Here is a 26,386-nt window from a genome sequence, read left to right on the forward strand (position 1 = left end):
TAACAACACCTGCACAGGATCGGTACGTCCGAACATCACACCTGCGGGACAGCACAATCCCTCCATCAGTGCTCAGACTGTCTGCAATAGGCTGAGAGAGGCTGGACTGAGGGCTTGTAGGCCTGTTGTAAGGTACGTCCTCACCAGACATCACCGGCAACAAAGTTGCCTATGAGCACAAACCCGCCGTCGCTGGACCAGACAGGACTGGCAAAAAGTATGGGTGATGGTCGGATGGGGGTGATGGGTTGGATTTGCATTTATTGTCGAAGGAATGAGCGTTACACCGAGGCCTGTACTCTGGAACAGGATCGATTTGGAGGTGGAGGGTCCGTCATGGTCTGGGGCCGATGTGTCACAGCATCATCGGACTGAGCTTGTTGTCATTGCAGGCAATCTCAACACTGTGCGTTACAGAGAAGACATCCTCCCCCCCTCATGTAGTGCCCTTCCTGCATTCTCATCCTGACATAACCCTCCAGCATGACAATGCCATCAGCCATACTGCTCGTTCTGGGCGTGATTTCCTGCAAGACAGGAATGTCAGTGTTCTGCCATGGCCAGCGAATAGCTCGGATCTCAATCCCATTGAGCACGTCTGGGACCTGTTGGATTGGAGGGTGAGGACTAGGGCCATTCCCCCCAGATATGTCCAGGAACTTGCAGGTGCCTTGGTGGAAGAGTGGGGTAACATCTCACAGCAAGAACTGGCAAATCTGGTGATGCACTGCATTACTTAATGCAGCTGGTGGCCACACCAGATACTGACGCATTATTCAATTTCTGTTAGTCACATGTTTATTTTTATTTTTATTTCACCTTTATTTAACCAGGTAGGCAAGTTGAGAACAAGTTCTCATTTACAACTGCGACCTGGCCAAGATAAAGCAAAGCAGTGTGACACAGACAACAACACAGAGTTACACATGGAGTAAACAAACAAGCCAATAACACAACAAACAAGTCAATGATACAGTAGAAAAAAGAAAGTCTATATACAGTGTGTGCAAAAGGCATGAGGTAGGCAATAAATCGGCATAGGAGCAAATAATTACAATTTAGCAGATTAACACTGGAGTGATAAATGAGCATATGAAGATGTGCATGTAGAGATACTGGTGTACAAAAAGAGCATAAAAGTAAATAAAATAAAAACAGTAAGGGGATGAGGTAGGTAGATAGGGTGGGCAATGTACAGATGGGCTATGTACAGCTGCAGCGATAGCTGCTCAGATAGCTGATGTTTAAAGTTGGTGAGGGAAATAAAGTTGTTCAGTTTATGTCTCAGTTGTTGAATCTTGTTATGCTCATACAAATATTTACAGATGTTAAGTTTGCTGAAAATAAACGCAGTTGACAGTGAGAGGACGTTTCTTTTTTTGCTGAGTGTACATAGACGCAATGACTCTCACTGTCACACCCTGATCTGTTTCACCTGTCTTGTGCTTGTCTCCACCCCCTCCCGTTTCCCCCATTATCCCCTGTGCATTTATACCTGCGTTTTCTGTTTGTTGCCAGTTCGTCTCGTCCCATTAAGTCCTACCAGCGTGTTCCTGTGTTTCCTGTGCTCTATCTTTAGTTATCCTTAGTGTTCCCAGTTCTGACCTTTCTGTCTGTCCTGATCCTGCCTGCCGTCCTGTACCTGCCTGACTCTGATTTGGACTACGACCCTTTGCCTGCCTTGACTTACCTTTTGCCTGCCCCTTGTACTATAAAAAACTCTGAGACTCGCACTATCCACCTCCTGTGTCTGCATCTGGGTCTCAGCCTGAGTCCTGAAACTCAGATATTGATATGAGGACTGACCATCCATGAGATCAAAATTATATGTTTATATATAATTATATGTTTTCAAGCTATACAGTGTTTGTTTACAGCTTGTTAAACAAGCTTATATTTTGGGTTCTGATGGGGTATGACCGTTGCTCATGAGGCATTACGAAGTGACATTCTTCAAGAGTCAAAGGCTATATATTAATAACTTTAAAGTTCGAACATGGATGTATCAATCCCAGATTGCCCCTTTAATGGATTGAATTGAATTTATGAATGTCATCAATCAGGCACCCACTAACATCTACAAAACTCTCCAATCCAGTAGTATGGAACAATATCACCACAAACACTCTCTCTCTATCTCTTTCTCTCTCTCTCACACACACACACAATGTGTTATTGACTATAGGATATGCTTAGGGTTATCCTTGAAAATTGAAGAGGGCCTGTGCAAAGGCAGGTAGCCTAGTAATCAAAGTTGCTGGTTCGAATCCCTGAACCGACTAGGTGAAAACTGTGTCGATGTGCCCTTGAGCAAAGCACTTAACCCTAATTCCGCATGAAAGTCTCTTTGGATAAGAGTGTGCTAAATGACTGAAATTCAACGTGCACATTGGATTTATGTGATACAGATTGCCATTCCTTTTTTTGGTGGCAGGAACGAGCTTCCATAGTAGACCTTTTTATGCCGACCAATATCTTCACAGGGTTTTCAATCTCAATAAAGTCCCCACTAGGCCTAGTTAGATGATTGGAAACCTGATTAATACAGTTTTGTGCTAAATCTATTGGTTTACATGGATAAAATCATGCAGCAGATGGCGCAAGAAGACAACGCGTCCTCGCCACTCAATCCCTGAGGGAGAAAGGGAGAGAGAGAGAGAGAGAGAGAGAGAGAGAGAGAGAGAGAGAGAGGGGGGGGGGGGGGGGGGCACGAGTTTTCCAGTCAGCCGAATTTTAGCACGCACGGTTGCTTCTCGAGATGCATCTGCAGCCACTACTTCTCCCTTCTGGCCGAAACGCAGGAGCAGGAGAGCCCTAGGCAAAGGCTTTATGTGCGAGGCAGCAGGCATGCCCAGAAACAGCCCACGAGCTGGCGATGGGCTCTCCAGAAGAGACCGCGTGCGGACTACTTTGAGAAAGGCGGGAATATAGGAGAGCACTGCTTGTCTTGGATAGCTTCAAAATGGGCGTCAGAGAGAGAGAACAAACATGACATTGATATAAATATCTGGACGTTAGATAAAGAGTGTACATTTGGGTAAGTGCAGGTGCAGAGTTACATTTGGGTGGCTTTTGCACTAAATTAGTAGGTTACTGTCGTAGGGTTATCTTCGCATTAGAGTAGGCTAGCCTAAATTCAACGATGGAGAAGCATCCCCAGCTGATGGCCAAGAGCGCAGAGAGTCCGGCGGAGGAACTCTCCAAAATAAGCGACGAGGAGCTGCTGAAGTGGAGGAAAGAGGAGCTGGTGCGGCGGTTACGGAGGGCAGAAGCCGAGAAGATGGGCGTCATGCTTGACCACGGAAATTTGATCCGGGAGGTGAACCGGCGACTCCAGCAGCACCTGACAGAGATCCGGGGTTTGAAGGTGAGGCAGGTGTGATGTTGATAATGCTGGGCGCACAAGTTTGCGCACTGCTCTATGGATGTCCGATGGATTCCTGGTGAAACAAGCCATGGTCTAATTATTATTATTATCATTCATGCGTTAAAAAAGCTGTAATTTACCACTGCAACTCCTTAAAAATAACAAAGGTAGGTGGTTTTGAGGGTAGCAAGGTAGTCTTCAAGTGGTTTACATAATTCAACCCAATGGACCACTTGTTGCTTGTATGCTTATCATAAGAGCTGGAACTGCTGAAGATATGTAGTAGCCCTTGCCTGCAGTCAAAATGACGTGTCCCCATGGGTGGAATGTTATTAATATTTTTCATAATAAATACATATTATTTAATAATAATAATAATCCTGTGTTTCTATGTCAAATGGTTTTGTTATATTTCAATCTTCTGTGATGTACAGTTGAAGTCGGAAGTTTACATAGCTTAGCCAAATACATTTTAACTCAGTTTTTCACAATTCCTGACATTTAATCCTAGTAAAGATTCCTTGTTTTAGGTCAGTTAGGATCACCACTTTATTTTAAGAATGTGAAATGTCAGAATAATAGTAGAGAGAATGACTTATTTCATATGTTATTTCTTTCATCACATTCCCAGTGGGTCTGAAGTTTACATACACTCAATTAGTAATTGGTAGCATTGCCTTTAAATTTTTTAACTTGGGTCAAACGTTTCAGGTAGCCTTCCACAAGCTTCCCACATTAAGTTGGGTGAATTTTGGCCCATTCCTCCTAACAGAGCTGGTTGAGTCAGGTTTGTAGGCCTCCTTGCTCACACACGCTTTTTCAGTTCTGCCCACAAATTTTCTATGGGATTGAGGTCAGGGCTTTGTGATGGCCACTCCAATACCTTGACTTTGTTGTCCTTAAGCTATTTTGCCACAACTTTGGAAGTATGCTTGGGGTCATTGTCCATTTGGAAGACCCATTTGCGACCAAGCTTTAACTTCCTGACTGAAGTCTTGAGATGTTGCTTCAATATATCCACATAATTGTCCTTCCTCATGATGCCATCTATTTTGTGAAGTGCACCAGTCCCTCCTGCAGCAAAGCACCCCCACAACATGATGCTGCCACCCCCGTGTTGTTCTGGGATTGATTTGCACTTTTCGTACGAAAGTACGTTCATCTCTAGGAGACAGAACGTGTCTCTTTCCTGAGCGGTATGACGGCTGCGTGGTCCCGTGGTGTTTATACTTGCGTACTATTGTTTGTACAGATGAACGTGGTACCTTCAGGCATTTGGAAATTGCTCCCAAGGATGAACCAGACTTGTGGAGGTCTACAATTTTTTTTCTGAGGTCTTGGCTGATTTCTTTTGATTTCCCCATGATGTCAAGCAAAGAGGCACTGAGTTTGAAGGTAGGCCTTGAAGTACACCTCTAATTGACTCAAATTATGTCAATTAGCTTATCAGAAGTTTCTAAAGCCATGACATTATTTTCTGGAATTTTCCACGCTCTTTAAAGGCACTGTCAACTTAGTGTATGTACATTTCTGACCCACTGGAATTGTGATACAGTGAATTATAAGTGAAATAATCTGTCTGTAAACAGTTGTTGGAAAAATGACTTGTGTCATGCACAAAGTAGATGTCCTAACCGACTTGTCAAAACTATAGTTTGTTAACAAGAAGTTTGTGGAGTGGTTGAAAAACGAGTTTTAATGACTTCAACCTAAGTGTATCTAAACTTCCGACTTCAACTGTATCACCTCCTCTGTGCTTGCGTATGTGTGTGTGTGTGTGTGTGTGTGTGTGTGTGTGTGTGTGTGTGTGTGTGTGTGTGTGTGTGTGTGTGTGTGTGTGTGTGTGTGTGTGTGTGTGTGTGTGTGTGTGTGTGTATTCAGGACGTGAACCAGAAGCTGCAGGAGGATAACCAAGAGCTGCGGGACCTGTGCTGTTTCCTTGATGACGACCGTCAGAAGGGGAAGCGTGTGTCTCGGGAGTGGCAGCGTCTGGGACGCTACAGCGCCGGCCTCATGAGAAAAGAGGTGTCCCTTTACCTGCACAAACTGAAGGAGCTCGAGCAGCGCCAGGGAGAGGTGATCAGAGAGAACCTGGAGCTCAAGGAGCTGTGTATCCTACTGGACGAGGAGAGGGGAGGAGGGGGAGGAGCAGTGCAGGGTGCAGGGTGCAGAAGTTCCATCGACAGCCAGAGTAGTCTGTCTCAAACTGCGGGGGCTACAACGTGCCTGCTCCGAGATGTGGGGGATGGGAGCAGCAACTCCAGTGCGGGGAGCACGGACAATCCTGACCATCCCCATCACAAGCCCCCTACCCAGGGCTCCGGGCTGGGCTCCAACCCTGGCTCCAACCATGACAAACCAGAGGGCCCAGGCCCAGAGTCTACAGGCCGTCGCCACAGCTCCACCCCAGACTACCACACCTTCCCCCAGGCCTGCAGGCCCCGCGGGGGGTCCCTCACCAGCCCTGACCCCAGGGGCCTCCGGGGGCCCTGCAGCCCAGAGAAACACGGCAAATCCCCTACTAGACTGGAGGCCGAGGCTCAGTCCAAACCCAGCAGTGCTGACATGCTGGCCCAGAAACAGCTCTTGGGGGCTGGGCAAGGGCTAGGGCCAAACCAGGGTCCGGGTCAGTCAAGTCCAGACCTCTCACAGAGACACAGGGGTAATCCGGTCGTGGTTGGGGCTGGATGTGGGAGCCCTGAGGCCAAACAGGCACTGCCGGGGACACCAGAGCACCTGAGGAAGGGTCGGGTGATAGTGGGGAGCCCTGAAGTGTTACGACACCAGAACCTCCACCACAGCCCCAGTTCAGAGCACGGGAAGGGGAGGTACGGCAGCAGCCCCCCAGCAGGCAGGGAGGGGGTACAGAGGAGGACCACTGGAGACGAGTTGTCCCCTCACCACCGCAGCATCTACAATGGCATGAACGGTGCGTTTTTGTTCAGAATAGTCATAATGTTTTATTTGATTATTTATAAGGGGAAATACTGTATGTAGCTGTGGTGGTTCAGGTAACGATATCTGTGTGTTGAGTCTTATACATTAACACTGTCTGAGACATACAGTAAACACTTGTGCTAATACCTAGGCTTTAGCTGAGTGGGCTAACGCGGTCTTTAGGTGTGCAGACATTATGGGTTAGCACACCCGGTAGCCTTCCAGGACCACTGTATATGACTAGAACAAGCATATAGGCAGATGTAACACAATTGACTGTGTAATGTGTTTAGCAGCCAATTGGGAGGTTGGGGCTATGGCAGGTTCAGTTACTGTGGTATCGCCTATGTGGTTCAGCAGCAGTTATGGTGTTAGCCAAGCAGCAGTGATGTTACCGCTCTGTGATTCTCTCTCTGTGGGTCACATGGGGTTGTGGTGGTGGTGGTGTTTGTGCGTGTGTGTGTGTGTGTGTGTGTGTGTGTGTGTGTGTGTGTGTGTGTGTGTGTGTGTGTGTGTGTGTGGATGGATGGTGGAGGGCATATGATGTAACACTCCTCAGGGTGTCTGAAGTCAACACAGGTAACACAGCTGTGTGCGTTCAGGGCCGTGATTCAGGCAACACACACACACGCATACGCACACACATATGTGCCACTCAGCACAGCAGGGTCCTGTCTTCTTGGTTCATTATTATTATTAGCAGCATCTTTTAGTTATTTTTACCCACAGTTCTAAGGGCATGTGTTTGTGTGTGTGTGTGTGTGTGTGTATAAGAGTTCAGGGAGTCTGCTGTCCTGGATAAACATGGAGAGGGAATCTATCAGTAAGGGTCTCCACTAGAGGTCGACCGATTAATCGGAATGGCCAATTAATTAGGGCCGATTTCAAGTTTTTATAACAATCGGTAATCGGCATTTTTGGACACTGATCATGGCCGATTACATTGCACTCCACGAGGAGACTGCGTGGCAGGCTGACTACCTGTTATGCGAGTGCAGCAAGGAGCCAAGGTAAGGTGCTAGCTAGCATTAAACGTATCTTATAAAAAACAATCAATCTTAACATAATCACTAGTTAACTACACATGGTTGATGATATTACTAGTTTATCTAGCTTGTCCTGCATTGCATATAATCAATGTGGTGCCTGTTAATTTATCATTGAATCATAGCCTACTTCGCCAAATGGTTATTTAACAAGCGCATTCGTGATAAAAGCACTGTCGTTGCACAAATGTGTACCTAACCATAAATATCAACGCTTTTCTTAAAATCAATACACAAGTATATATTTTTAAACCTGCATATTTAGTTAATATTGTCTGCTAACATGAATTTCTTTTAACTAGGGAAATTGTGTCACTTCTCTTGCGTTCTGTGCAACAGAGTCAGGCTATATGCAGCAGTTTGGGCCGCCTGGCTCGTTGCGAACTGTGTGAAGACCAACTTCGCCAAACGGGGGATGATTTAACAAAAGCGCATTTGCGAAAAAAGCACAATCGTTGCACGAATGTACCTAACCATAAACATCAATGCCTTTCTTAAAATCAATACACAGAGGTATATTTTATTAAACCTGCATATTTAGTTAAAAGAAATCCAGGTTAGCAGGCAATATTAAACTAGGGAAATTGTGTCACTTCTCTTGCGTTAATTGCACGCAGAGTCAGGGTATATGCAACAGTTTGGGCCGCTTGGCTCATTGCGAACTAATTTGCCAGGATTTTACGTAATTATGACAATACATTGAAGGTTGTGCAATGTAACAGGAATATTTAGACTTATGGATGCCACCTGTTAGATAAAATACGGAACGGTTCCGTATTTCACTGAAAGAATAAACGTTTTGTTTTCGAAATGATAGTTTCCGGATTTGATCATATTAATGACATAAAGCTCGTATTTCTGTATGTTATTATGTTATAGTTAAGTCTATGATTTGATAGAGCAGTCTGACTGAGCGGTGGTAGGCAGCAGCACGCTCGTAAGCATTCATTCAAACAGCACTTTCGTGCGTTTGCCAGCAGCTCTTCCCTGTGCTTCAAGCATTGAGCTGTTTATGACTTCAAGCCTATCAACTCCCGAGATTAGGCATGTTTAACCGATGTGAAATGGCTAGCTAGTTAGCGGGGTGCGCGCTAATAGCTTTCAATCGGTGACATAACTCGCTCTGAGACCTTGAAGTAGTTGTTCCCCTTGCTTTGCAAGGGCCGCGGCTTTTGTGGAGCGATGGGTAACGATGCTTCGAGGGTGGCTGTTGTCAATGTGTTCCCGGTTCGAGCACAGATAGGGGCGAGGAGAGGGACGGAAGCTATACTGTTACACTGGCAATACTAAAGTGCCTATAAGAACATACAATAGTCAAAGGTATATGAAATACAAATGGTATAGAGAGAAATAGTCCTATAATTACTATATTAACTACAACCTGAAACTTCTTACCTGGGAATATTGAAGACTCATGTTAAAAGAAACCACCAGCTTTCATATGTTCTCATGTTCTGAGCAAGGAACTTAAACTTTTTTATATGGCACATATTGCACTTTTACTTTCTTCTCCAACACTTTGTTTTTGCATTATTTAAACCAAATTGAACGTTTCATTATTTATTTGAGGCTAAATTGATTTTATTGATGTATTATATTAAGTTAAAATAAAAGTGTTCATTCAGTATTGTTGTAATTGTCATTATTACAAATAAATAAATAAATAGAAAAATCGGCCGATTAATCGGTATCGGCTTTTTTTTGTGTGGCCCTCCAATAATCGGTATCGGCGTTGAAAAAGCATAATCGGTCGACCTCTAGTCTCCACTTAGTTAAATATAAGGCTTTCATTTGACAGTTAAATAACATTAAATCAAATAGATTTTCTTAATAACCTTGACAAATGGTACCTCTTTTAATAGTAAAAGCCTCTTTCATACCTAAAAAGATTTCATGGAATCCATTTCAGTGACTGCATTGACTGAGGAACATCTGAGTATGTATTTATAGACACTCTGTCCCTTAGTAAGTATGCATTTATTAGGGAGAAATTACGTGAGTATGTTTTTCCATTTAAGAATGTGTGTGCACATGTTTGTGTGTGTGTGTGTGTGAGAGAGAGAGAGAGAGTGTGTGTGTGCACATGTTTGTGTTTGTATGTGTGTGTGTGTGTGTGTGTGTGTGTGTGTGTGTGTGTGTGTGTGTGTGTGTGTGTGTGTGTGTGTGTGTGTGTGTGTGTGTGTGTGTGTGTGTGCCTATGTTTGTATGTGTGTGTATCTGCAGCCTTGAGATCTAAAGATTATTGTAGAGTGCTGAGTGGATCCTCTGTGTAAGGCCATGGGAATGAGTCCTGGTTGTGAGCAGTTGGCCTGATGCGTCACTTATCAAATAAAATAACATTTTATTTGTCACATGCGCCGAACACAACAGGTGTAGAGCTTACAGTGAAATGCTTACTTACAAGCCCTTAACCAGCATTGCAGTTTTAAGAAAAAGTAAAAAAATAAGAAATAAAAGTAACAAATCATTCAAGAGCAGCAGCAAAATAACAATAGTGAGGCTATATACAGGTGGTACTGGTACAGAGTATGTGCGGCGGCACCGGTTAGTCAAGGTAATTAAGGTAATATGAACATGTAGGTAGAGTTAAAGTGACTATGCATAGATAATAAACAGAGAATAGCAGCAGCGTAACGGGGGGGGGGGGGGGGGGGGGGGCAATGCAAATAGTCTCGGTAGCCATTTGATTAGCTGTTCAGGAGTCTTATGGCTTGGGTGTAGAAGCTGTTGAGCAGCCTTTTGGTCCTAGACTTGGTGCTCCGGTATCGCTTGCCGTGCGGTAGCAGAGAGAACAGTCTATCACTAGGGTGGCTGGAGTCTATGACAATTTTTAGGCCCTTCCCCTGGCACGCCTGTTATAGAGGTCCTGGATGGCAGGAAGGTTGGCCCCGGTGATGTACTGCGCCGTACGCACTGCCCTCTGAAGTGCCTTGCGGTCAGAGGCTGAGCATTTGCCATACCAGGCAGTGATGCAAAGAAATCAGGATGCTCTCGATGGTGCAGCTGTAGAACTTTTTGAGGATCTGACGACCCATGCCAAATCTTTTCAGTCCCCTGATGGGGAATAGGCACCACACAGCCAGATCTCTGACAATCCCTATGTCATCGTTGTCGGTGATCAGGCCTACAGTTGTTGTGTCATCAGCAAACTTAATGATGATGTTGGAGTCGTGCCTAGCCGTGCAGTCATGAGTGAACAGGGAGTACAGGAGGGGACTGAGCACGCACCCCTGAGGGGCCCCCGTGTTGAGGATCAGCGTAGCGGATGTGTTGTTACCTACCCTTACCACCTGGGGGCGGCCTGTCAGGAAGTCCAGGATCCAGATGCAGAGGGAGATGTTTAGTCCCAGGGTCCTTAGCTTAGTGATGAACTTTGAGGGTACTATGGTGTTGAACGCTGAGCTGTAGTCAATTAATATAATTTCCACATAGATGTCCATGTGGGAAAGGGCAGTGTGGAGTGCAATAGATTGCATCATCTGTGGATCTGTTGGGGCGGTATGCAAATTGGAGTGGGTCTAGAGTTTCTGGGATAATGGTGTTGATGTGAGCCATGACCAGCCTTTCAAAGCACTTCATGGCTACAGACGTGAGGGCTACGGGTCGGTAGTCATTTAGGCAGGTTACCTTAGTGTTCTTGGGCACAGGGACTATGGTGGTCTGCTTGAAACATGTTAGTATTACAGACTCAGACAGGGACAGGTTGAAAATGTCAGTGAAGACACCTGCCAGTTGGTCAGCGCATGCTCGGAGTACACGTCCTGGTAATCCGTCTGGCCCTGATGACCTGTTTAAAGGTCTTACTCACATCGGCTGCGGAGAGCGTGATCACACAGTTGTCCGGAACAGCTGATGCTCTCATGCATTTTTCAGTGTTACTTGCCTCGAAGCGAGCATATCACCACAACACTACACGCTCATTTTCACACTAGTCTAGTCAGTAGGAAAAACACTAGATACATAATGTGGACTGGGTGTTTCTGTTTTTGGGTGATGTAGTTGCTACCTTATTCAAAGATCTAAAGAAGTACTATTTAGGATCCAGTATTGATGAGAGGATTGATTATTGGAGGCATGTTGAAAGGGGATGACGTAGTAATTGAGAAGTGGGCCTGTGGTACTGTGCACAGATTATTATAAGGCTTTAGAATGCACATCACTGTCAGAACAGGGTGTATAGTACAGTATGATCAAATCATACACAGATTTTCAGATGTTATTGCAGGTGCAGAGAAATGTTTGTGTTTCAAGTTCCAACAGTGCAGTAATACCTAGCAATAATAAAATAAACAATACACACCTAATCCAGAAAAAAATAATAAAGAAATTAAGAAATATCAGAATGCGCAATGTCAGAGACCGGAATATAAATATATATACATACAGTGCATTTGGAAAGTATTCAGATCCCTTGACTTTTTTCACATTTTGTTACATTACAGCCTGATTCTAAAATTGATGAAATAGTTTCCCCCCCTCATCAATCTACACACAATACCCCATAATGACAAAGCAAAAACAGTTATTTAGAAAAAGTTTTTTTAGAGAAAGGTTTTTTAGAAAAAACTGAAGTATTACATTTACATAAGTATTCAGACCCTTTACTCAGTACTTTGTTGAAGCACCTTTGCCAGCGATTACAGCCTCGAGTCTTCTTGGGTATGACGCTACAAGCTTGGCACACCTGTTTTTGGGGAGTTTCTCCCATTCTTCTCTGCAGATCCTCTCAAACTCTTCTCAAGCTCTGTCAGGTTGGATGGGGAGCGTCGCTGCACAGCTATTTTCAGGTCTCTCCAGAGATGTTCAATCGGGTTTAAGTCCGGGCTCTAGCTGGGCCACTCAAGGACATTCAGAGACTTGTCCCAAAGCCACTCCTGCGTTGTTTTGGCTGTGTGCTTAGGGTCATTGTCCTGTTGAGGTCCTGAGTACTCTGGAGCAAGTTTTCATCAAGGATTTTTCTGTACTTTGCTCCGTTCATCTTTCCCTTGATCCTGACTAGTCTCCCAGTCCCTGCCTCTGAAAAACATCCATACAGCATGATGCTTCCACCATCATGCTTTCCTCCAGACGTGACGCTTAGCATTCTGGCCAAAGAGTTCAATCTTGGTTTCATCAGACCAGAGAATCTTGTTTCTCATGGTCTGAGAGTCTAGGTGCTTTTTGGCAAACTCCAAGCGGGCTGTCATGTGCCTTTTACTCAGGAGTGGCTTCCATCTGGCCACTCTACCATAAAGGCCTGATTGGTGGAGTGCTGCAGAGATGGTTGTCCTTCTGGAAGGTTTTCCCATCTCCACAAAGGAACTCTGGAGCTCTGTCAGAGTGACCATCGGGTTCTTGGTCACCTCCCTGACCAAGGCCGTTCTCCTCCAATTGGTCAGTTTGGCCGGGTGGCCAGCTCTAGGAAGAGTCTTGGTGGTTCCAAACTTCTTCAATTCAAGAATGATGGAGGCCACTGTGTTCTTGGGGACCTTCAATGCTGCAGAAATGTTTTGATACCCTTCCCCAGATTTTTGACTCGACACAATCCTGTCTCGGAGCTCTACGGACAATTCCTCATGGCTTGGTCTGACATGCACTGTCAGCTGTGGGACCTTATATAGACAGATGTGTGCCTTCCAATCAATTGAATTTACCACAGGTGGATTCCAGGCAAGTTGTAGAAACATCTCAAGGATGATCAATGGAAACAGGATGCACCTAAGCTCAATTTCGAGTCTCAAAGCAAAGGGTCTGAATACTTAAGTAAATAAGGCATTTCAGTTTTTTTATTTGCAAAAATGTCTGCAAACCTGTTTTCGCTTAGTCATTATGGTGTATTATGTGTAGATTGATGAGGGAAAACATATTTAATCAATTCGCTGTAACGTAATAACAAAATGTGGAAAAAGTCACGGGGTCTGAATTCTTTTGAAAATAAAATTGTAAATGCGACATGTGAAGTGTTGGTTCCATGTCACTTGAGGTGAAATGGAAGTTCCCAGAAATGTTCAATATGCACAGAAAATATATTTCTCTCATATTTTGGGCACAAATTTGTTTACATCCCTGTTAGTGAACATTTCTCCTTTGCCACAATAATCCATCCACCTGACAGGTGTGGCATATCAAGAAGCTGATTAAACAGCATGATCATTACATAGGTGCACCTTGTGATGGGGACAATAAAAGGCCACTCTAAAATGTGCAATTTTGTCACACAACACAGTGCCACAGATGTCTCAAGTTTTGAGGGAGCGTACAATTGGCATGCTGACTGCAGGAATGTTTACCAGAGCTGTTACCAGAGAATTTAATGTTAATTTCTCTACCAAAAGCTGCCTCCAACATCGTTTTAAAGAATTTGGCAGCACATCCAACTGGCCACACAACCGCAGACCACGTGTAATCACGCCAGCCCAGGCCCTTCACATCCGGCTTTAAAGTCATGTTCTCTGAACGGTCAGAGAACGATAAGAAACAATGTTCTTCTGTGGGAATTTTGGTAGTTCAGCATAACGTTTTCTACAGGCTTCTACATGGTTCTATTTCATGTAATGTTCTCAGAACGTACAGAGAACGTTAAGTAACAACGTTCTTCTATGGGAATTTCAATACTTCAGCATAACGTTTTTTGCAGTTTTCCATTATGGTTATATTTAAAGTCATGTTCTCAGAACATTAAGAAGACATTCCATAAAAAAACAAGAAAACATTAGTAACATTCAAAGAACGTTCTAAGAATGTTATTTAAAAACATACATTTTGTTCTCAGCGTCAATAAAACTCTCTATGTTGTGTGTTCAGGTGTGTTGGCCGCTCCCACTAATTGGCCACACCTGGTTCTTAAAGAGTGCTTGTTTCCTTTGAAATTGGGTCAATTTGAATAGACTAAACTGAACAGCTTTGTATGAGTAAAAAAAAACATGGCATGCTACCTCCATTCTGGTGGTGCAGTGGACTTGGACTAATTCCATGGATAGAGAACAGAAGATCATGGTTTTGAATCTCACTGTCGCTGTGCCACAATAAAAAATGGGCTTGTATGATTATTGCCTAAGCAAATTCATTTCCATGTGTCCTATCTATGCTTGGAGTTCAAAACAGTTAATCCAAACTAATCCAGCTGTGTTATTAAAAGTCTTATTGAAACATGTTCTCAGAACATTATTTAGTTACCTTAAAATAGCCTAGAATTTTAGTTCTCAGAACGTTAATAAAACTTCCCAGGAAAACATTCAGGGAACCATAGTAAAACGTTCTCAGAACCTCCCTGCGACTTAAAAATGTATGTTCCCAGAACAGGTAAAATGATCATTTCTGTTTTCAGAACGTTTAAAAAACGTTCAGTTTTCACGGTCAGAAAACGTATGGCTTCATTCCCAGAACCAATGGGTAACCAAAAATGTACGTTCCCACAATGTGCTAGCTGGGCAGACTGTATCTCATCCTTACTCTTTTCACTTCCTCCTCTCTCTCTTTCTCTTTTTCTGTTAGTTCCTTTGCCTCATTCTTTCTCTCAGCCTCACCCTCTCTCTGCTCCCTCCCTCCCTGCTGTTGAAGCTGAGTTTATTGGGAAATGAATGTCTCCGTCTGGTGCTCACCCTTTTGACACCATGAGCTAACGAGTTGAGAACAGTCTACAGGAGCTGACACCGCCTAGCACTGCTCTCCCTCCCCCTTCTCTCTCTATCCTCCTGCCTCTCTCTCTCTGTTTTTTATCCCTTTCTTTCATCCACCCTCTTGCTCCACTCACCCCATAGTCTCGCAGTCTCCAAATCACCCTACCTCTCTCCCTTCCTCCCAACGCCTTCTCTTTCTTCCCCTCTGCCTCCCACTCTTTCTGTCTCCATCCCTCTGTTAATGTTGCAGAACCAATTAGGCTAACACATACTGTGGTCTGGTCTGTTGGTCTGAGGATTATAGGAAAATAGAGGCACCAGTTATCCAGTTAACCCCTCACTGTTGGTGCTGGTGTCGTGTGTCCGCCTGTGCCCTCTCGGTTCTGTGCCAGTTCTATCTTTACCTGTATCTGCTTGTGCCTTACTGGTGTTTTGCCATTGTACGTGTCTGTGACAATCCTGTTCCCTATGTCTGTGTGCAGTGTGTGTGCCTTGTGTTGTACTCTATCAAATTGAATTCAGTTTTTACTGGCATGACTGTAAATATTTTACCGGCAGTAAATAACATGGTTAATCACAGAATAATAGAGGGTAAGAAGAATGTATTAAAGTGTCACTCCACAATGATACAATAATTGGCAGTACAAAATACAGATTTTTTAAAAACCACATTGTGGACCACTCAAATAGAGTTTTGAGACACAAAACAAATATCATAGTCCTTTGTCGTCATCTACAATACATCACCTCATATATACATTATTGGTATCAGTTATTATACATTAGGTCATCTATACAATGTATGCAGCAACAAAAAATGAAGACTGTGGATAAAAATACATTTAGGCACTTATAAATAAATGCACAATCAGCAATTAAGAAATGCTTTATCAAATTTAAAAAAAAAACTGATAATATGCTCTCTGTCTCTATGGTTTCTAGCCTAACCCTTTCTGTGTGTCTGTTCTCTCTCTGGTCTCCCTCTGTCCTGCCTGCTACTCCTCTGCTCTTCTCCTTTGCACCTGCATCTAAGTTCAGCAATGTCATGTGTTTTCCAAAGAACCAACTGTACATGTACATCAGTGGAGGCTGGTTTGAGGAGCTATAGGAGTACTGGCTGATTGTAATGGCTGGAATGGAATTCATTGAATGGAGTCAAACATGTGGTTTCCATTATGTTTGATGTGTTTGATACCGTTCCATCTATTCCATTCCAGCCATTACAATTCTCCTAAAGCTCCTCCCACCAGCCTCCTTTGATGTACATTCAGCATGGCAGTATGTGCTGTAGTCTCAGGCATTCATAAGTCCAGGGATGAAAGTAGATTTAATTTCTTACCAGTAAGGGACCAAATAGAGTTTTGAGACACAAAACAAATATCATAGTCCTTTGGAGTCATCTACAATACATCACCTCATATCTACATTATTGGTATCAGTAATTATACATTAGGTCATGTGTGCAAAAAAACATTTATTATAGCCTAGGTGTAATCATAGAATCACATATAGAATCCCTATTCATTTAATATGATCTCTATGGGCCTAGTAGGCCTAGTAAAAATGTTGTCATATACAGTTGAAGTCGGAAGTTTACATACACCTTAGCCAAATACATTTAAACTCAGTTTTTCACAATTCCTGACATTTAATCCTAGTAAAAATTCCCTGTCTTAGGTCAGTTAGGATCACCACTTTATTTAAAAAATGTGACATGCCAGAATAATAGTAGAGAGAATGATTTATTTCAGCTTTTATTTCTTTCATCACATTCCCAGTGGGTCAGAAGTTTACATACACTCAATTAGTATTTGGTAGCATTGCCTTTAAATTGTTTAACTTGGGTCAAACGTTTTGGGTAGCCTTCCACAAACTTTCCACATTAAGCTGGGTGAATTTTGGCCCATTCCTCCTGACAAAGCTGGTGTAACTGAGTCAGGTTTGTAGGCCTCCTTGCTCGTACACGCTTTTTCAGTTCTGCCCACAAACTTTCTGTAGGATTGAGGTCAGGGCTTTGTGATGGCCACTCCAATACCCTGACTTTGTTGTCCTTAAGCCATTTTGCCACAACTTTGGAAGTATGCTTGGGGTCATTGTCCATTTGGAAGACCCATTTGCGACCAAGCTTTAACTTCCTGACTGAAGTCTTGAGATGTTGCTTCAATATATCCACATAATTGTCCTCCCGCATGATGCCATCTATTTTGTGTAGTGCACCAGTCCCTCCTGCAGCAAAGCACCCCCACAACATGATGCTGCCACCCCTGTGCTTCACGGTTGGGATGGTGTTCTTGGCTTGCAAGCCTCCCCCTTTTTCCTCCAAACATATCAATGGTCATTATGGCCAAACAGTTCTATTTTTGTTTCATTAGACCAGAGGACATTTCTCCAAAAAGTAAGATTTTTGTCCCCATGTGCAGTTGCAAACCGTAGTCTGGCTTTTTTATGGCGGTTTTGGAGCAGTGGCTTCTTCCTTGCTGAGCGGCCTTTCATGTTATGTCGATATAGGACTCGTTTTACTGTGGATATAGATACCTTTGTACCTGTTTCCGCCAGCATCTTCACAAGGTCCTTTGCTGTTGTTCGGGGATTGATTTGCACTGTTTGTACCAAAGTACGTTCATCTCTAGGAGACAGAACGCGTCTCCTTCCTGAGTGGTATGACGGCTGCGTGGTCCCATCTTGTTTATACTTGCGAACTATTGTTTGTACAGATGAACGTGGTACCTTCAGGCATTTGGAAATTGCTCCCAAGGATGAACCAGACTTGTGGAGGTCTACAATTGTTTTTCTGAGGTCTTGGCTGATTTCTTTTGATTTCCCCATGATGTCAAGCAAAGAGGCACTGAGTTTGAAGGTAGGCCTTGAAATACATCCACAGGTACACGTCCAATTGACTCAAATGATGTCAATTATCCTATCAGAAGCATCCTAAGCCATGACATAATTTTCTGGAATTTTCAAAGCTGTTTAAAGTCACAGTCAGCTTAGTGTATGTAAACTTCAGACCCACTGGAATAGTGATACAGTGAATTATAAGTGAAATAATCTGTCTGTAAACAATTGTTGTAAAAATGACTTGTGTCATGCACAAAGTAGATGTCCTACCCGACTTGCCAAAACTATAGTTTGTTAACAAGTAGTTTGTGGAGTGGTTGAAAAATGAGTTTTAATGACTCCAACCTAAGTGTATGTAAACTTACGACTTCAACTGTAGCTTCTAACATGTATTACCTTTTAATGTAGCATAAACACAACCAGTCATGACGTTTTCATCTGATTGTTCAAACAATCACTTCAAAAAAGTGCTCCTGTAAGCTACTCATGCATGTTCGTCCACTCACAAAATAATTCCAGCATCCAAACAGTGCACTGTGCAACCACAATTTGATGAATGGAAAGAAGACATATTTTTAGAAAACATCTAAACTTGTATTGTGATGACATTCTGCGATTTTCATTAGGCCTACACTTAGCCTGATGTCCGTGTGTGTCTTGGTATCAGCCACTCACCTCCGCCTTGGCAAAATGTAAGTGTTCTCGTCAAAGCAACTCAATTTGGAGTGTATACTGTGGCTGACATGCGGTAATGTTAAATAATGTTATATATCGTTTTCTTGGCATTTTGTGTTAATTATTGTGATAGGCTCATGTTTTACCGGTACGGCGTACCCCCAAGATTTATTTTGCCGGGATGCTATACCGTTTTACTTTCATCCCTGGGTAAATCTTTATTATAACACACAGATGTGCCAACAAGAGTGGGCACCTTAACAAACTACGGTCATTAAGGCCTAGTGTGTTCAATAATTGGGAAAGCCAGTAGTCAGTTCTATCAACCAGTTTGTAATGCATTGTAGATGCTTTATGGACAGTTGGCCCTGTGCAGGTCAGACATTCACGTTGTTCCTTCAGAGAGGGTGGTGAGGTAACCAGCTCCATTCTAACCACGCTGGGACTGCTTCTAGGGGGCTTCAACCTTGATCCTAGTGAAAAAACTTATACCGGTGTTATGATGTCTGTGTTTGTATTTATGTTTGTGTGTGTGTGTGTGTGTGTGTGTGTGTGTGTGTGTGTGTGTAACTGCACAGTGCATACCACCTGACAGGGTCCCCTTGAAACTGCCCTCTGCCCTAACACAAACACACACACACACACACACACACACACACACACACACACACACACACACACACACACACACACACACACACACACACACACACACACACACACCCACCCCTTCCCTGGGGGAAACCAATCCAGTGCTAGGGTGCTCATCTGAGAGGACATGGGCTGTGATCTGGACTACCTTGAATAAGCACCTTCCAAACACAACATCATAATAAGTGTCTCTTCTTTGTCCCCTTCGATTAGCATCATGGCTCTTGCTTGTCACCCACTATTAGTATAGCACCATAACGTTCCTATTTATTCACTATGTAGAGTCTGGGTATAGTTTTCTTGGTGCTTGATTTTGTTATGTTCCTTCCCTAGAGGTGTTAACCTTGGACTAATGACACAAAAAAACACAACTGATCTCAAAGAAAACAATGCCATATTGGATTTATCTCGGTGACATGATGCACTGCATTTGATTTCTGTTTAGGTTGACAACACACAACAATACATATCAACACACAGGTGTAAAATGGACACAACTGTATTGTTATGTCAATGTAACAACAACATATCAATATATTGAAGTCAATGATCTGCTACAGCCCCAGAGTAGCACTATATACAGTGCCTTCAGAAAGTATTCAGACCCCTTGACTTTTTCCACATTTTGTTACGTTACAGCCTTATTCTAAAATGTATTAAATTGTTTTTTTCCCTCATCAATCTAAACACAATGCCTCATAATGACAAAGCACAAACAGTGTTTTAGAATTATTTGCTAATTTAAAAAAAAGTGTATGTATATATTCTGACCCTTTACTCAGTACTTTGTTGATGCACCTTTGGCAGCAATTACAGCATAGAGTATTTTTGGGTATGACGCTACAAGCATCTGTATTTGGGGAGTTTCTCCGATTCTTCTCTGCAGATCCTCTCATGCTCTTGTCAGGTTGGATGGGGAACGTCGCTGCACAGCTATTTTTAGGTTTCTCCAGAGATGTTCGATCGGGTTCAAGTCCGGGCTCTAGCTGGGCCACTCAAGGACATTCAGAGACTTGTCCCAAAGCCACTCCTGCATTGTCTTGGCTGTGTGCTTAGGGTCATTGTCCTGTTGGAAGGTGAACCTTCGCCCCAGTCTGAGGTCCTGAGCGCTCTTGAGCAGGTTTTCATCAAGGATCTCTCTGTACTTTGCTCCGTTCATCCTTGCCTCGATCCTGACTAGTCTCCCAGTCCCTGCCTCTGAAAAACATCCCCACAGCATGATGCTGCCACCACCATGCTTCACCGTAGGGATGGTTACAGGTTTCCTCCAGACGTGACGCTTAGCATTCAGGCCAAAGAGTTCAATCTTTGTTTCATCAGACCAGAGAATCTTGATTCTCATGGTCTGAGAGTCTTTAGGTGCTTTTTGGCAAATTCCAAGCGGGCTGTCATGTGCCTTTTACTGAAGAGTGGCTTCTATCTGGCCACTCTACCGTAAAGGCCTGATTGGTGGAGTGCTGCAGAGATGGTTGTCCATCTGGAAAGTTCTCCCATCTTCACAGAGGAACTCTAGAGCTCTGTCAGAGTGACCATCAGGTTCTTGGTCACCTCTCTGACCAAGGCCCTTCTCCCTCGATTGCTCAGTTTGGCCGGGTGGCCAGCTCTAGGAAGAGTCTTGGTGGTTCCAAACTTCTTTCATTTAAGAATGATGGAGGCCACTATGTTCTTGGGGACCTTCAATGCTGCAGACATTTTTTGAAACCATTTGCCTCGACACAATCCTGTCCCAGAGCTCTACGGACAATTCCTTCGACCTCATGGCTTGGTTCTTGCTTTGACATGCACTCTCAACTATGGGACCTTATATAGACAGGTGTGTGCCTTTCCAAATCATGCCCGATCAATTGAATTTCCACAAGTGGATTCCAATCAACTGTTGAAACATCTCAAGGATGATCAATGGAAACAGGATGCACCAGAGCTCAGTTTCGAGTCTCATAGCAAAGGGTCTGAATGTAAATAAGGTATTTCATATATATATATATATATATATATTTTTTTTTTTAAATTATTATTATAAAAACCTATTGTGTGTATATTTCTGAGAAAAAAATAACATTTAATCCATTTTAGAATAAGGCTGTAACGTAACAAAATATGGAAAAAGTCAAGGGGTCTGAATACTTCCCGAAGGCACTGTGTATGTTTGTCTTTTGAGAGCACTTAATATTCTCTGGGCTTTGGTGGAGTGATCTCAGTGTGTCAGCCAGTCAGTCAGTGAGGCCTGGTGTCAGTTGCTGTGTAAATAAGCCATAATTCTCCCTGTTGTGTGCCCAGGGTGCCCAGGCATTAGCGTTGGAGATGTGACACACAACAGGCTCTGCTGAATTTTCAGGCTACTTCATGCAACATAGGTTTTCCTTTCCGTATCCTGTAGGGAAAAATTGATACAGTTAGCCTACATATCGTGATATTTTCTTTGACTAAATTATATCGATACTTTGACTCCAAGTATTGATTTGAATTTTGCTGGGTAGTATTAGCTAGCGCTAGTCGGCAGTACTCCTATCCAATCCTATAGATATCCATCTTCTTTTTACATTTTGAGCCAAAATGTTTTCTCCACTTTTATTTCCGTGAATGACCAAAACTCATTTTCTCACTTGTCTCTCTGTAGTAGACATACAGTATAGTGAGCAATATGTTTGGAACATCAAATCGGAATAAAATTGCAGTATCAAATCACAATACATATAGAATCGTAAGAATGTCGAAAGCCCTGCTCGTGTCTGTCCTGTTCTGTTTGGTTTAGGATGTTTATATTGCAGTATGAACCTAATTTAATTTGGAGGGATTTTGAATTGCTCTCTGGGTTTCAATGAGTGTTGGGGGGAGGTGGGTGGGGGTGTAGAAGGTTGAACATCGGCTGTTTTGGCATCAAGCTGGAATTTAATTTATCCTCTCTTGAGATGGTGTTACTGATGAGGGAAAGAGGGAGCTGGCAGGGATCCTCTAAAGCCTTGTTCACACTGCAGGCCTTAATTCTCAAATCAGTTGTGTTTCTCAAATCCGTTATGGAATACTGACTGACAAAACAGCAAGTTACAAGTGACGAAATCGGATTTGTGTGTGTTCAGACAGTAGTCTTTTGCTGACATGTGTGCAGTGGTGTAGACTGATTGGTGGTGGTGCTCGTGCTTCCTATCACTCAGACGTTCTGTAGCAAGCTACGGTGACAACAATGCCTACAATGGACATTTCCCGATTGCTTTGAATGTTTAAAATCATAGTGTAAGAACACTTTCAAAGCCTCAAACAACCTAGTTAGCTACCACATGTCCTTGTCAGACTGTCAACAGAGTAGCTAGCAAGCAACAAGATATGCCAAATAAGTCTTAAAACCAGTTGAGGTAAAATAAATCAGATTTGACCATTCAGACACAAGTCGCATGGCCAGGAATCAGATTTATATCTGACTTCAAACCGCATATGAAAATGTGGCTCGAAATATCCTATTCCATGTGCTTTTGGGCTGTTCAGACAGCAGGGAAAATAACAGATTCAAACCAATCGGAAATGCAAAAAAAAAATGGATTTTAGTCACTTCAAACTGCCAATATAAACAAGGCTTTAGCGTCGGTCTGATGTTTTCAATATTGCACTTTCTCTCTTCTTTACTCATTCCCTCCCCCCCCCTCCATCCATCCCTCCTGCCCGCCCTCCCTCTTTCTTTCTCTCTCTCTCTCTTTCACGCTCCCTATCTCTTGCTCCCTCTCTCTTTCACTGTCTCTCTCCCTCCCTTCCATCGCCCTATTTCTCAGAAACTAAAGTAATTTTCTGAGAAAACCTCCTACTGTATATACCCAGCTTTTGGCATATGAGGAAGCCCAGTTCTCTGAATAATCAGTCTGGTACACTGAGCAGTACTTAGGGCCATGTTCTCTGTGTTTCCTCCTTCACTTGTTAACACCCTGACCAGTGTCTTGGGATTGGGATTTCAATAAAGTTGGTCCAATGCAATGCATACAAGGCTATTAGCAGTTGTCCAATAAGGATGAACATGTCTGATATTACACAAAGGAGTTGTCAGTATGACAGATCTATTATGGCTCATTTGTTAAGGCCAATTGTTGTTGTTATCAGACTTGCATTCAGATTCAATCAGGAATTGGGACTAGGGAGAGTGAAAAAGCATGGGCTGAATTCCCCCGCAATGTGTTGCCAAGGACAACCCTTGTTTTTTTTGTGGTGAAATTCTGAAAAAATGAACTTTCACACACCTGAGTCTATTCTGAACTGAGTCTCCTTTCATTCACAGGTGGGTGTTTTATGTCTCAACTGTAAAATATTGTTGCCTAAAGTTGGCATGACATGTGCTATGAGTTTAAAGATCCAGGGCAGTCCAAAACGTGATTTTTCCTGTGCTTTATATATACAGTTGAAGTCGGAAGTTTACATACACCTTAGCCAAATACATTTAAACCCAGTTTTTCACAATTCCTGACATTTAATCCTAGTAAAAATTCCCTGTCTTAGGTCAGTTAGGATCACCACTTTATTTTAAGAACGTGAAATCTCAGAATAATAGAATAGTGAATGCTTTATTTCAGCTTTTACTTCTTTCATTAAAACTGAGTTTAAATGTATTTGGCTAAGGTGTATGTAAACTTCTAACTTCAACTGTAGCTCGTCTGGTAGGCTTGTGTCACTGGGCAGCTCACGGCTGTGCTTCCCTTTGTAGTCCGTTTGCAAGCCCTACCACATCCGACGAGCGTCGGTGTAGTACGATAGATGGGTAAAAATAAAAAAGCACACAATTAATATCCCTTTGAGCATGGTGAAGTTATTATTACACTTTTGATGGTGTATCAATACACCCAGCCACTACAAAGATACATGTGTCCTTCCTAACTCAGTTTCCGGAGAGGAAAGAAACCGCTCAGGAATTTCATCATGAGGCCAAGAGCTGAAAATAGTTGTCTTGCAATGATCAACAAACAACTTAACAGAGATTGAATAATTAACAAAAAAGAATAATGTGTAAATATTGTACAATCCAGGTGTGCAAAGGTCTAAGACACTTACCTAGAAAGACTCATAGCTGTAATCACTGCCAATGATGATTCTAACATGTATTGAGATATTTCTGTATTTCAATAAGTCATTATGGGCTATTGTGTGTAGATGGGTGAGAAAAAAAGATCTATTTAATCAATTTTGATTTCAGACTGTAACACAACAAAATGTGTAATATGTCAAGGGGTAGGAATGCTTTCTGAATGCTTTGTATGCAGACACTTGTATGTGCTGCGCAGGTCGGCTCAATCAGAAATGACTAACATGTCAAGCACGCTATATTGAATCCGTCCCCAAGTATGTGTTGTAGCTCTCAACAGACATTCTTCATCTTATAGATCCGTCAGTCTCAGAGATAGTGCATGGCTATCTGTCAAATACTCATCTCATGCTATAGTAGTTGTCTGCTGCGCTCTAATTGCCCAGCACCAGAAGAGTCCATTATATTCTTGATTAATGTTAATGTGTGTGTGTGTGTGTGTGTGCGTACGTACGTGTGTTGGTGTCTGTCTGTGTGTGCATATGTGTGTGTGTGTGTTGCATGAATTAATCCCAGCTTTAATTTATGCTGCCAGGCATTAAATAGCACGATTTAGAGCTTTAATGATGATTATGTTTTGTAGATTATGTGTTTTTAGATAATGATAGTATGGATGGAAAAGAGATGACTGATTTGATGTGTAGAAGTCAGTGTGTGTGTCATTAAGACCAGAACACTGACATGCTTGGTGTCAGGTGTGGCCTGAGGAGCAACAGATGGTGTCCCATTCGCTTGAGTGAGAAAGTGTGTGTGTGTGACAGTGTGTGTGTGTCTGTCACAGAAAATATGATTATGAATGTGTGTGTGTGTGTGTGTGTACATGCTTTAAGGGGCATAAGTGAAAGCACTTGCATTATTGTTCATAAGCAGAAAGAAGTGGTTGCTCGACTGAACAGAAGGCAACTTTTTTGTTTCTGATGAGAGGGCACACATCACTCTGTCTCTGTTCTTTCACTGTGGGCATCCTAGACTGTACAGAATTGGACCACATTACATAGAGGGAAAGGAAATAGTATAATCGTTAGGCAGCTAAATAGCATATGCACTGTGAATATTTAGCACATGCTTTAAGAAGTTAATAAAATACCAGAAGTAAGGCCAGCAGTCACATAGTGAATATGGAGCAAACCTGCCAGTGAAGATGCAGAGTAGGATGGAGGGACTTCCTGTAAACCAGCAGAATGGGAGAATCCAATATCCCATTTTCCAGACTCTCACGACCAATCATGTTGGCCTAGCCATGAAAATCTGTTCAAACAGTGAGCGAGAGAGAGAGAGAGAGAGAGAGTGATAGAGGGTATGTGTGTTGTTTGTATTGTGTGCGTGGGGGTGTGCATATGCGAGTGAGGGAGTGGACCATCATAAGAATATGGAAATTAGCAATAGCCTCTTCACTATCACCAATACACATGGCAATCATACTGCCATGGTCGATTCAGCCATCCGACTGTGGTCGCTCACTGTGAGTGAATGAGTGTGTGACGCACATTGAGGGTATGACGAAGGCTGAGCTGTTGTATTTGAAGGAGCTTTACTCTTTGTGGGGTATGCCAAGCTGAAGGTCATATTCTGTCTTTCAGGATCTGGCTGTATGCCCCCCCCCCCCTCCCCAAGTCCTCTTTTGAGAACGTGTTCACCCAGACAAAAGACAGCTGCAGAAGCCTGGCGAAGCAAAGAACACAAAGACAGAACCTTTCTCCAAGGGAGAAAATGGCGCAAACCTCATCCGTCCTTGAAATGTTTGAATCCCAATCCTGGTAGATGCAGAGTGTTTACTTTTTGCACTAGTACTGTATTCCAATCTGGTTATGGGTGTCCCTTACAGAAGTCTGAATTAGTCTCATGATAATAGCATTGGTTGGCAGTGTGTCACCTGACCTCATGATGTTCTAACGGGTCAGCAGAGAAGCTCCTGAGCAGACCTTCACCAGACAGGATGACATCGCTTCTCCACTCTGTCAGTAAAGGGTTAAGCACACCTACCTCTCTTCAGGGCAGTGTTTGTGTGTGTTTGCGTGTGTGTGAGTGAACAAGAGAGAGAGAGCGATATTGGATAAGAGAATACAGGAAACGGTGGCTGTTTATTCTCTAGGCTCTCATACAGTGTATGATGCTGGGTCTATTTTTAGCCCTGAGATTTGAGCCCGGTTGTAGCTGTGAAGAAAGATTGCTGAGAAAGAGGATATGACGTCAGCATATGCTCCACATCCTCTTCTCA

General features: G+C 43.1%; 1 protein-coding gene across 1 annotated transcript in view; it reads left to right on the plus strand.

Annotated features, from left to right (window-relative positions):
* The first annotated feature begins 2,714 nt into the window (after positions 1-2,714).
* Positions 2,715-26,386, plus strand: part of ccdc85a (coiled-coil domain containing 85A) — a 36,539-nt gene continuing 12,867 nt past the window's right edge. Inside the window, exons 1-2 of the mRNA XM_014154588.3 lie at positions 2,715-3,367; positions 5,249-6,296. Of these exons, the coding sequence (XP_014010063.3) occupies positions 3,143-3,367; positions 5,249-6,296 (1,273 nt within the window). The 5' untranslated portion in view covers positions 2,715-3,142. The remainder of the gene's footprint in view (positions 3,368-5,248; positions 6,297-26,386) is intronic.

Source organism: Salmo salar, chromosome 18, assembly GCF_965601325.2.
Source record: "Salmo salar chromosome 18, fSalSal1, whole genome shotgun sequence".
Lineage (NCBI taxonomy): Eukaryota > Metazoa > Chordata > Actinopteri > Salmoniformes > Salmonidae > Salmo > Salmo salar.